The sequence below is a fragment of the Telopea speciosissima genome, chromosome 1, assembly GCF_018873765.1.
Source record: "Telopea speciosissima isolate NSW1024214 ecotype Mountain lineage chromosome 1, Tspe_v1, whole genome shotgun sequence".
Classification (NCBI taxonomy): Eukaryota; Viridiplantae; Streptophyta; class Magnoliopsida; order Proteales; family Proteaceae; genus Telopea; species Telopea speciosissima.
Window position 1 is genome coordinate 72,494,435 of NC_057916.1, and position 12,698 is coordinate 72,507,132.

Below are 12,698 nucleotides of genomic sequence, written 5' to 3' on the forward strand. Positions count from 1 at the left end.
TGTATCCATTGCCTGACTAACAACATCTCTGGTGGTCAATTAGGAGTTCCAGCTGTTTCATTTTGCTAGTCAATTATTAAAGCCTTACTTTATTGAAGAGAATGGCTCAAACCTTGATTTTTGGAAAAATTTGCAGGTCATCGGAGAGAATGGCTCAAACCTTGATTTTTGGAAAGAATTTGCAGGTCACTGACCTGGGATTAAGTGTTCAGGCAACCACCATTCTCTCCGAAGGCTCAAATCTTGATTTAAGTTTAAATATAGCAATTTTAGCGATTCAATTCTCTCTCCCTCTCCCCCCCCCCCCCTCAAACTTTGTGGATTCATCGCTTGTGTGCTTGAGGTCTATCAAAAGGTCAGAAAACTTCATCCTTTGCTTTAGTTTCTTTTTTTTTTCCCAGTTTGATACCCTATTCTAGTATTGCTATTTTGGGTCAATTCCTTTCAATTTCTATTATTGTTTACTCTGGTTCTACTGCTTGAAACCTCTCCTATTTCTGAATCAATTTCTGGGTGTAGTAAGAGAGGCATCGATCCCTCCTAGATCTGCTTCTATGAGTCTCAAATCTTGGGGGTAAATACTTACCCTAGGGCGACATTACCATTGGATTCCCACTCCTAAACCTTGTTGTAACAGTAAGTTGTGAAGCAAATTTCATATCCGGCTTATCCTCCTCTGCCAGCGGCAGTTTCAGACATCAAATACATCTCTTTGTGCCACCACTAGCATCACCATCACAACCACCACCATTGTCAAAAAGGTCTAAAGGGTAGCAATATATCAAAATGATCGGGTCATGTAGGAACAAGGTTCAAGTCTATAGTCGGTCTGGTAGGATGCCTCAGCTGCATACATCACTGCACTTCCACTTGACCAATCAATCAAGAATAGAGTCTCCAAAATGAACAATGATGCTCTCCTCAGCCCAGTTTCTTCGAATAAGATTCTTCATGTCCTCAAATCCATGAATCCAAGGCCCTTGGACTAGATAGCTATTTAGGTGTTTTTTTATCTTAAGGTATGAGTGTATGACACATTGTGGGTTCAATCGTTATTTCGGCTATACAGTCATTCTTCATTAATGGCTTTTTTAGTTACAGTATGAATCAAACTTTTATTGCACTGATTCCGAAAATTGATTGCTCCATTGCTGTTGGAGATTATTGCCACGTTAGTCTATGTAATTTTGATTATGAAATCATCTCTAAGATCATTTTAAATAGACTGCGGCTTCTTCCTCACAAGGTGATTTCCTTTATAGAATGGCTTCATCAAAGGAAGACATATTCAAGACAATGTCTTAATTGCCCATGAACTCCTCCACTCTCTCCAGACTAAGAAAAAGGCTAATTTTGTCTCATGATAGTGAAATTGAATGAGTAAAGCCAACGATAGGATGGAGTGTGATTTTATTTGCTCTACTCTCCTCAATTTTGGTTTTCGTTGAACCTTGGGTGGAGAGAGTTATGTTTTGTGTCATTTCTCCCCAAATAGTAATTCTTTTGAATAGCATAATCCCCTCTTCCATTCTTTCAACCCTAGAGAGGTCTAAAAAAAGGTGATCCACTTTCATTTTATTTATATGTGTTATGTGCTAAAGTCTTTTCTAGTCATATGGCCATTGCCTTCAATTCTAAACCATTCAATGGCATTCGTATCACTCGAAACAGCGAGGCTATTTCTCATTTAGCCTTTGTTGATGATTTGTTATTTGGTAAAGCTACTCTTCAGGAGGCCAGAGCTATGCAAGCAGTTCTTGGAGGTCTACTGCTCTTTCTCTAGCTAGTGTCTCAACATGAACAAAACCAAATTTTACTTATGCGCTAATGTTCAATATTCTATCAAAGACTAAGTTTATTAGCTCTCCTGAAAATCTTACTCTTATCCAATCAACTCTATCAACTCTTCCCCAGTATCATATGTCTTATTTCCAACTCCTTTCAAGTATCTTTAAAGATCTTAGACTCATCTTGCATAAATTTAGTCTGGTCCAGTGGAGAACCACAGGCCGCCAAAAGGAACCTTGTTATAGTCTTCTAGACATAAGAACTTAACACATAATTACCTAAGCTTATATTTATGATTTGTAAGGGTTGTTATAACTTCTAGAGATCGAGAGCATGTAGGTGAGTTTAAAGCATAAGGTTGATGTAGGCCCAGCCTGCATCTTGAAGACCTCAGCCCAATTCTACTGTGTGGGCTAGTATCAGTCCATTCAAGTTCATGAAATCCAAAATTATCTCAAGATCTAGCACCAACTCTTGGTCCAAAATGAACCAAAGACCAAGGCCAACAAAGTGACTACTCAAAGTTGACCAATAAATAATCCAAAATTATGATTTTGCACATGTCTCCACTTCAAGTGAGATTTTGGATTATTTTCATTGGGAATTTAAAAAAATGCAAAACATAAAAGTTGTAGATCTTGGAGTCTTCATTCCAATGGCTTTGAAATGAGGTCAATATGATCTAAAATAAAGGAGTTTATGCCTTTTACATTGAACATGTGCAATCTAACTCGGGAATGACCTTCGTCTTCCTTGTGTCTCTTCATTTCCCCATAAAGCTCACATTCTCCCTTGAACTCTCTTGAGAAGTAACAAGAATATTATAAAGTCTTCTCTATTGGGACACCCACTTCAACTTTAAAGCTTGCATAAAGGCATATTGGAACAACCCTTATGTTTTGAAATTACTTTTAATCATTTGTTTTCTTAAATTTTCATTTTTCTTGGGAATTAAGCAAATAATCTCAATCCTTGAAAATCAATTGTTGAGATATCTTAGGAGCTTTTAGGTTTTCTGTTGAATTGCCTATAAAAGACCACCTATCTTGTTTATAAAAGGAAACTTGAGTTTTGAATGAAAATTGTTTTGTGCATTTTGTTAGAACCATGATGTGTTCTCTCCCTTGTGAACCTTGAAGAGTTCAACCTCAGAAAACCTAAAAGAGTTTTCACTTCAACCACGAAGAATTAAAGCTTTTCTCTATCCCTCGACATCTTAGAAGAGTTGCCCACACAACTTTGAAGAGTTGTGCAAATTTCTTCTTCTTATAATTGATTTTTGTAGTCATATTTGTTGGCCTTTCTTAGACATTGAGAGTGTAATTTATCTCTTTCGGTCTCACGCTTTCACTGCTTGTACCATTTGGTATCAGAGACTAGGAAGAGATGATGGAAAAGGTTGTAGCCGATCGTTTTACCCCATTCATTCATTGGAGCAAACCTCCGATATTCGACGAATACTTTGATGAACATATTGACAAATACAACTTGTGTGAAAGCGTCAAACTAGATTCAACATCAAATTTGAAATAATTCTCAACACAATACATTTCGATTTTTGAAGATTTCTTCGTGCAGGGTACGATGAACACGACACCATATTGAGATCCATTTTTGGAACCGTTGCAGGTGAACAACTTTCTTTCAATATTTGCTAAGGGTGTAGAAGGAAAGATGGATGCATAACATCAACACCTTTAGTGCATATGAAGATCAATTTATGGAGATTATTACACTACTATCTCAACTTCAACTTCTTCGGATCGAGTATGTTGATCCATTCTTGAAGATGTTTACACTATTATTTTTTGTTTGGTTTGTATTTGATCCCGATGGCACAATAACACTTTTGGGGTGGGAGGAGAATTTGAGGACAAATTCTTTTTCAACAATGAGAGTATGATGCAGGCCCAACCCACATCTTGAAGACTTCAGCCCAACTCCACTGTGTGGGCTGGTATTAGCCCATTCAAGCTCATGAAGTCCAAAATTATCTTAAAATCTAGCACCAACTTTTGGTCCAAAATGAACTAACGACCAAGGCCAACAAAGTGACCATTTAAGGTTGACCAATAAATAACCCAGAATTATGACTTTGCACATGTCTGCACTTCAAGTGAGATTTTGGATTATTTTCATTGATAATTTTGAAAAATATAAAACATACAAGTAGTAGATTTTATAGTCTTCGTTCCAATGGCTTTGGAATGAGGTCAATATGATCTAAAATGAAAGAGTTTATGACTTTTACACTAAACATGTGCAGTCCAACTCATGAACGATATTCATCTTCCTTGTGTCTCTTCATTTTCCCATAAAGTTCACCTTCTCCCTTGAACTCTCTTGAGAAGCAACAAGAATATTATAAGGTCTTCTCTATTAGGACACCCATTTCAACTTTGAAGCTTGCATCAAGACACATTAGAATAACCCTTATATTTTGGAATTGCTTTTAATTATTTGTTTTCTTAAATTTTTATTTTTCTTAGAAATTAAGCTTGTAATCTCAACTATTGAAAATCAATGGCTGAGATATCCTAGGAGCTTTTAGGTTTTCTTTTGAATTGTTTGTAAAAGGCCAACTATCTTGTTTGTAAAAAAATACTTGAGATTTGAATGAAAATTACTTTGCGCATTTTGTTGAAAGCATGACGTGTTCTCTCCCTTGAAAGCCTTGAAGAGTTCAACCTCAGAAAATTTAGAAGAGTTTTCACTTCAACCTTAAAGAGTTGAAGTTTTTCTCTCGGCATCTTTAAAGAGTTGCCACACAACCTTAAAGAATTGTGCAAATTCCTTCTTCTTACTACTGATTTTTGTGATCATATTTGTTGGCCTTTCTTACACCTTGAGAGTGTGTAATTTACCTCTCCCGATCTCACGCTCCCGTCGCCTGCACCAAAGATAAGGAAGGTTCAAACTCATAAGTTTGCTGACGAGGCTAAAGCGTTGAGGTTTATGCAATTGAGCTAAAAGTTCTGGGTCAATATCTATCATTGGCACATTAGAGGCTATAGCCATAGAATCTGAAGGCGAAGAGAGGTCCATATCCTCATGGTCTGCTTTAACTTTGAGGTCAGCCTATGATGGAGATTAATGCGGACAGAGAAGTTTTTCTTTAAAGGACTGAGGGAGAAAGATAAGGAGAAACTATAGGAGGAGCAAGTCTAAATTCATAAAGAGACGGCACATAAATTCTTTGGGGGACATGATCGGACAGAGGAGGAATAGATGACCGAGGGTTAGAGGTGATGGAGGAGGAAGGGGAGTGGATGGTCTCAAGAATATCCGTTCTATAATACTATCTGATTTTTGTCCATGGTCCAACCTTTTCAAGTCCTAATTGTTATAAAAATTAAGAAGATCTACTTTTCCCAATAAAGCTTTATAGTCCTTCATTCGCTTTCTATGAATTAAACCCTTTAAGCAAATATTTTACATTCTTTTTTCTGGTTCTATTCATTTATGTCGAAACAAATAAATCAAATTATGGAGTGTCTAATGACACCTCTATAGATGTATTTAAAACTTGACACCTTCTTTTAATTGCTCCTTATTTTATTCCCAACAGTTGTTTAAGATAGAGGTATATAAGAATTTTCAAAATTAATTTGAAAGTGACACTGTGACACATCATTATATGTCATTATCAAAAGATGTTATTGTCATGCACCTTATTTGAATACAAAAATGAAAATGATATAATTATCATGATTCGAAAAAAGTATACATCATACTAAAAGGACAAAAAAACGTATTATATTATAAATTACATATTGGTGACGAAGTGTAAAAGAGACATTCTCCCCCCCCCCTCTAAAGAAGCATAGTGATAGATCCATCAGCATCAAAAGCAACCCACTAAAATTGTACTCTTCAAAAACTTAATAGGTAAAGAAAATCCAAGAAATTATTGTATTTTAATGTTTTGATTTTCATATCTTTTGAATTATAGGAGTTTAGTTTTTTTTTTTTCAGTAAGAATTATAGGAGTTTAATTTGGAATGATGAAAAGTGAATCTTGGAAGCTAAGGTTAGACCAAAAAAGTTTGAATACGATGCAAAGTAGGTGGACTGTTATTAGTGAACCTATTCTAGTACCTCTTATCACAGTAGAGCATTGGCCTAAGTCCAAGGGAGAGGTCGCTAGTTCGACTCTCCCCCTCATGGATGTTAGACATCTTTGTTTCTCCCACCTCAACCCTTTGCCCCTCCTTCCCCCACCCCCTTTCCACCCTCTCCTCTTGGAATTGGGACACTACCCTGGTTGCATCTTGGATTGACACCCCTACTGGCCTATGGGCAAAAAAAAAATGAAAGGGTACAAAAAATAGGGAAAAAGATCATTGCCTGGGCCTCCAGAGCTTGCACATGCATGCTGGTCAATTGGAACGCGAACAATCATCACCTTAGATGGGATTTCCGCTTTTCCATCGGGGCAGTGCGATACTTTCGTGTGCTACTGTATCTAGGGGCAGAAGCCACACAAACCATGTGACCAAGTATCCTTCTTTTTCCCCAAAAAAATATTAACATTACCTCAACAATTTGGGGTGCACCATATTTCATAATGTAATGACGAAAATTGCATGTTCCCCACATGGACCCAAGACAATCTAGTCTTGGGAACGTATCCCAATACCACATCGCAAACAATAATGGTCATCTGCACGTACATGTGAGAGATAATCACTTGTCCTTTTAGTTTTCGTTAATACCCCTTCTCCCCTTGTAAATGGCAAAAATTGGGACATGTGGTTACCTCCGGTCTGTAAAAAATTGGAATCGGATCAGTCGAATCAGCCGATCCGGTCCCCGATTCCGCTTTTCAAAACCAAGGCAAATCAAGAACCAGAAACAAAAAAGTTCGGCCCTCAATTTGTAGGCGAAACCGTTAACCCGCGAAGAGCAGAGGTACCGTCATCCGCCATGGTCGTGCAGAGAAGCAGAAGAATGAGGAACTGAGAGGAAAGTAGCAAGAACGAACTAACCTACTTATACAAGCTAATATTGAAGCCCTCAAATTCTTGTAAGACCCTTCCTATTCTCTTTCGGAAAATTCCAAAGGTCATAGCTGTTGTTCCTGGAATCCGGATTAATTCAATATTTAGTTATCTCTATCTGTCAATTCTGCAAGAACCCACGAAAGCTCAACTGTAGTAGTCTTCACTTTTTCCTCTTTTGGCTAAAAATAATTTGACTCGCTGAGGTTACAAGGTGGTATCAAGGTTTCGATTCGAAGAAGGAGCCCTATCAATTGTCGGTGATTATGGCCTCTATATGTCACTTTCTGATAAATTAGCGCCTCAACCATGAGATAAATTAGAATGGGCTCTGCAATTCTTTTAAAATTCTTAATCGATTCTTCTTCTTTACTTTCCAAATTTTGATGTATTACGTTTCGACTTTTTCCTTGCAGGTTCAGGTGTTGTAATGGCAACGAAGGTGTTTTTGTTACCCAAGTATGCAAGGGATACTAAACTTCTGCCTCAAATGTGCTTAAGATCTAGATTTCTAGTAGTCACTGGTCTTCGCAGGAATGCCTTTACTTTCAGTTGGAAACTCTGTCCTCAACTTTGTAACTTTCATGCCTCTTTACCTTATTTAGTCAACAATACCGAGTAACTCCGCAATTCATTGGAAATTTTCAAAATCATTGCAAACAGAATATATTTTTTTTTAAATGATGATTTCATGTGTATGCTCATCTTAACTTTGCATTTACTGCTGGATATGATACAATTGATGTGCTGTAACCATTTCGTCAAGTCATGTTGAGTTTACAGGAAACAACTCTGGTATACTTTCTTTTCGCCCTTTTGGCATTTGTTTTTTTGCTTATTATAAACATTACAACTGAATAGATGTACAAATCCATGGACAGCTACTGCCATGGGGAGAAAGAGCTCTACCCGGTCTTGCGCCTAGCATGGTGACCATGCCTAGACACAGAAGCTGCCTTGCCCACCTGGAAATGACCGCCTTGCCTCCATGTAAAGGCGGAAATTCCAGGCACCCAAGGCGGTTTCTGTGTCTAGGCATGGTCGCCACGCAAGGTGCACGACCAGATGGGTAGTATTATGTTCCCCATATATATAAATATTACAGGAAGATGTATGACTATCTGCATATAATAGTGTTATTCAGCTGTCATTACAGTCACAAAGAAGTTGAAGTAACACATGAAAAATCACTTTTTGTTAGAAGAAAAGCCTAGAAGTATATGTGAGCAGTTTCAAAGGTTGAAGAACAGAAAGAAATAATGAAGGATGTGAAGCAATCTCTCCTCCAAGATAGATGACTGTAGGGAATTGTTCTGTTTCTTGAACAGTAATGATGAAACCATCAATTGGTTATCTGAATTGGGGGATATATATTTTCTCTCCATGGCAACAATCTGAAATTAGTGAGAGTATCTGACAAGGGAAACATGTTTATCATTGATTAGATACCTTTACGTCTAAGATTTCGGTAGATGATATGGGAGTTGATGATGTAAAACAGATTGTGAGGACTTACTTGGAATATTTTGAGAAACTTTATGCCGCTGGAGGAGTCAGGACTAGATTGGGAACCAAAAAATTTAGAAACAAAATGGTTGGGTAGAAGATTTTAGGCTGAGAAAATAAAATGATTAAATAAAAGATACAGGTACAGACAAGGCTCTGGGTCTGTATGGGTTCTTAGGCTTCGCCTATGAGTGCTTGGACATTGTAAAAGCATAAGTAGTAATGCTGTTGGAGGACTAACTGAAAAAAATTTTCTGTTTGGGGAATTCTATTAAATGGGATTCCTAAATAAGAGTATTAATGCTACATTATCGCACTTGTATAATATAACGATGGTTATTAAACTTTAATGGGTAGGCTGACTATAGTTTCCAGAGAAACAGTCGAACAGTCCTGGTTGATCTTCTCAATTTAAAGAAATTGACTAAACCATGAACAAAACAACAGAAGCATTTGAAAGGCTTGCACATGACTTGCAGCCGAAATCCAAGAAACTGTTATTCTACTCCCTATGGTCATTTATACAGCTGCCTAGATTCTATTTTAAATTAGCAACTCTTGATCTCAATAAAGTTAACCCTTTGTACTCTTTTTTGGTCAGTCTTTTCCCACATTCTCCATCCACAGCCCCCATTAAATTTAAGTATTTAGAATATGAAAATTCACTGGGTGTTATCGAAGGAACTCAAACACCTTCACCAAACTGTTGGTGATCCATTGTTTTCAGATCTGAGGTTGAAAACTTAAAAGGCAAGATCTCTTTTGAGAATCTAAGTTTGCATCTGTTGGTTTCGGTATATTTCCTGTCAAACAATGCCATAGCCTGTTAGTTTTAAGAACTGATATGATCCCTTTTAGCAAAATTCCAGATCGTTATTTAATAACCCCTTAATTTGGCATGTAAAATTGACTTTAAGAGTTTGTAAACATCTTCCCTTATTTGTTTTGGTGGATAACAAGTTGCCTGTGGAACATTTATCTGTCATAACCTGTGGTCGATGATCATTTATGATCTGCTTCTAGATTTTATAATCTTTTGAAAAATAATGGCTAAGGTGATATCCAAGAAGTCAGAAATCGTTCTATAGTCCCTGAAATGAATTATAGTTCTTAAGTTTGTTTTCTGCGGGAAATAACTGAAGCTTTCTTATTGAAAATGACTCCAAATGCATAACCTGTGTTCCTTTTTAATTGATCAGGAGGTTGGTCTGGTCTGTGAGGAGCAATATGGGTGGTGGTGGCAGATCGGAACCGCCTGATAGTAGCACCAATGGTGGGACCCGACTAGCTAGAACGATTCAAGATTTCCAAACCAAATTATATGCAAGAATTCAGGAATTGAAGAAAGGGTTTCCAATGAAGATATTATTTTTTCTGCTGGGGTTCTATTGTGCAACTGCCTTTGCAACTGTTACAGGGCAAACAGGTGATTGGGACATTCTATCTGCTGGCTTGGCAGTGGTGGTTGTGGAGGGGATTGGAGCCCTGATGTATAGGGCTTCTTTTCCTTTCCTTGAAAATATTAGGAGCCTAATCACAGCGTTTAATTATTGGAAGGCTGGGCTTTCTTTGGGTCTTTTCTTGGATGCATTTAAATATGAAGTGGATATTATCATTCTTGGATTATGTAATCCCTTCAATTTTGATATAGATGTGCCCCCCATATTCTGGTGACAACGATCCATTTCTTTGAAAGTTGTTGATGCATGTCTTTCTAAGTTTAGGCATTGTAGTTTTTGGGCTTGTTGATAATTGATATTTGTTTTAGGCCGCATTGAGGAGGGGGGGGGGGGTTTGTTGTTATCTTGGAAGCTCATTGGATTACTTGAAAGGCTTTTGAATATGTCTCATAAAGTCATCTTCTTCCTTAGATGAACTGTTGAAGTACTCTCCTGAGGAGTAGAATTTTGACAAGGATGCTTCCTTGGAAGGAATTGGAGATAACAACTCGGATGATATTACATTCGCACATTGATGAACAATTTGAACTGTGAGATTAGAAGTTGGACTCAATGTGGAGGATAATTTCCTTCTGATCTGGCAAAAAAAAACGGTGTAATTACAATGTTAAATAGATTATGTTATAAACCGAGCCATGTAAATCGCCTTTTAGATGAATTGGCATCAACGCTTCCACACCATGCTGCATGCTCACGTTTTGCAATTTACACTGGGGATAAAGGTGCTCTGAGCTCTTATCCACCGGCAGGTTATGAATCCAACCCTCTGTCCAGCATTAACTTTCTCACCCTTGCCACCTCTTCCAATCTACCAGCATTCCTGTAGATCTTAATCAGAAGCTCGAAGTTATGAGCATTGTCTGCCTCTAATTCGAAAAGCTTTTCCGCAGCGATCACTCCCACCTCTACGTTCCCATAAACAGAGCAAGCAAATAGAAGAGCACCCCACACAGTCGGACCAACTTCAAATTCCATCTTCTGGATAATTTCGTAAGCCTCATCAACCAAGCCTGCCCTCCCAAAGAGGTTCACCATACAAGCGTAATGCTCCATGCGTGGGGCTATTCTGTATGCCTTTTTCATCTTCAGAAAGAACCGCTGTCCATCTCCCACCAAACCCAAATTAGCACAAGCTGTAAGCAGGGACACGAACGTGATGCCGTCTGGCAGAACACCAAAATTCTCCATTCGCTGGAAATATAAAAGCGCTTGTGGGTCATGACGGTGGCCGTAAATTATAGAATTCCACGATACGACATCCCTTTCAGGCATACACTCAAACAACCATCGTGCTTGATCCAACTTCCCGACCTCTGCGTACATCGAAATTAATGAATTGACAATGGACAAATTCTGCTCAAGTCCCCGCCGGATAATCCATCCATGAATCTCGGCTCCGAGTCTGGTAGATAAAAACCCAGATACAATTGCGGATATGGCGACCGAGTCTGGCTGGAAACCAGCAAAGAGCATCCGACGAAAGATGTCCAAGGCCTCCAACGGAAGCCCATGATGGATGTAAGCCGTCAACATCGAATTCCATGAAACTGAGTCGCGATGAACAATCTTATCAAAGACCTTTCGAGCCTTTACAATGTCTCCACACTTAGCATACATATCGACGAGGGCATTGAGCACAAACCCATCACCAGAGAACCCAGAACGAACTATATGGCGGTGGATTTCCTCGCCCATCCGAATCAAACCTAGTCCCGCACACGCTTTTAAAACACGGGGAAAGGTGAACTGATCCGGCTCCACACCCTCCTCCTCCATTTGAAAGTAAAGAGCTATAGCATCTTCATAAATACCCATTTCGGCGTAGCCGGAAATGAGCGAGTTCCAAGCGAAGGCATATGTGTCACGCCTTGGCATTTGGTCGAAGAGTTGATGGGCCTCGTCTATGTGCCCACCCGACGAGTACAAACGGAGAAGCTTCGAAGAGAGGCCGACGTTCTTACGAAGGAGCTTCGGGGGGATGAGACGGTGAATTCGGATGCCATGGTCAATGGCTTGCATTTGGAAACATGTCTCGAGTAGGGAAGAGAAGATTACTGCATCAACTTCGATGCCACGATCGATTGATGCTTCGATGTCTCTGAGAACAGCGTCGAGAGCTTCATGTCTACTTTGAGAGTTGGGTGTCTGATTGATGAGGAGCGGAGTCGGGGATGATTTTGGGAAAGAGAGATTGGTGGTTGTGTTTTGACGATTGTACCTTCGCTGTTGTTGTTCACGTTTCCTCCTCTTTTTGCTCTCGGGTAAACCGCAGCGGCTGACGGAAAAGCTACGACAAGTGCAACCAAGTACAGTGGACTCCATTTAATATTGACGCTCAAGTGATTCTTTAACCATTGGGCTCACATGCTCAGGAAAGGAAAGGTTCCTGAATGGGAATGGAAGTATGGAACAGAGACACGACTAATAGACCAAGGGATCAGACCATAGAGGTCACAGACGAGAAACCCTTCCTCCGCCTTTACTAGTGGACTAGTGGAGTGGACATCTCAGTTCTCAAGTCCACAACCTTCAGGAATTAAACATTGATGCATTGACATGTATTTCATGAAAATCTCATGGGTTGGAGTTTGGAAACAGTCTTTCTATGAAAGCGGGTAAGGCTGCGTACATTTTGACACTTTCCAGACCCTACAGTGGCAGGAGCCACGTTCACTAGATACATCCAAGGGGTTTTTTTTTTTTTTTGTGTGTGTGTAAGTCATTGAGTAGATTTTATTAAGCCAAAATGGGCAAAAACTGATTTATAGTCTAAATTAGGGACTTCTTTTGATAAATTTAAATTTATATATTCTATATGCTATTAATCTATTTGCTAAATGATGTACATGGTTGCTGCATAATGAGTGTATATGCCTCTCCTGAATTTTTGCAAATGAACACCAAAAAGAGTGGTTTAGTACTCATGTAGTCAATTTGTGGGAGA

General features: G+C 38.8%; 2 protein-coding genes and 1 long non-coding RNA gene across 3 annotated transcripts; 1 reads left to right on the forward strand and 2 right to left on the reverse strand.

Moving 5' to 3' along the window:
- Nucleotides 1–783: 783 nt before the first annotated feature.
- On the reverse strand, nucleotides 784–9,145 carry LOC122643332. Its single transcript, XR_006330176.1, has 3 exons — nucleotides 9,135–9,145; nucleotides 8,994–8,997; nucleotides 784–863 (listed from the first exon to the last, which is right to left on the reverse strand). It is a non-coding gene; the product is annotated as an uncharacterized LOC122643332 (long non-coding RNA).
- Nucleotides 6,666–10,065, forward strand: LOC122643323 (ycf20-like protein). Its single transcript, XM_043836959.1, has 3 exons — nucleotides 6,666–6,814; nucleotides 7,205–7,406; nucleotides 9,494–10,065. The coding sequence occupies exons 2-3, from the start codon at nucleotides 7,219–7,221 to the stop codon at nucleotides 9,966–9,968; spliced, it is 663 nt and encodes a 220-aa protein (XP_043692894.1). The 5' UTR covers nucleotides 6,666–6,814; nucleotides 7,205–7,218; the 3' UTR covers nucleotides 9,969–10,065.
- A 382-nt stretch (nucleotides 10,066–10,447) lies between these two features.
- On the reverse strand, nucleotides 10,448–12,200 carry LOC122649021 (pentatricopeptide repeat-containing protein At4g25270, chloroplastic). Its single transcript, XM_043842369.1, has one exon. The coding sequence runs from the start codon at nucleotides 12,074–12,076 to the stop codon at nucleotides 10,505–10,507; it is 1,572 nt and encodes a 523-aa protein (XP_043698304.1). The 5' UTR covers nucleotides 12,077–12,200; the 3' UTR covers nucleotides 10,448–10,504.
- Nucleotides 12,201–12,698: the final 498 nt, after the last annotated feature.

Excerpts from the sequence above, each read along its gene's own strand:
- LOC122643323 (XM_043836959.1), top strand. The coding sequence starts at position 7,219 with ATGGCAACGAAGGTGTTTTTGTTACCCAAGTATGCAAGGGATACTAAA. Across the intron at positions 7,407-9,493 it reads TATTTAGTCAACAATACCGA|GAGGTTGGTCTGGTCTGTGA; the intron begins GTAACTCCGCAA and ends TTAATTGATCAG.
- LOC122649021 (XM_043842369.1), bottom strand. The coding sequence starts at position 12,076 with ATGGAGTCCACTGTACTTGGTTGCACTTGTCGTAGCTTTTCCGTCAGC.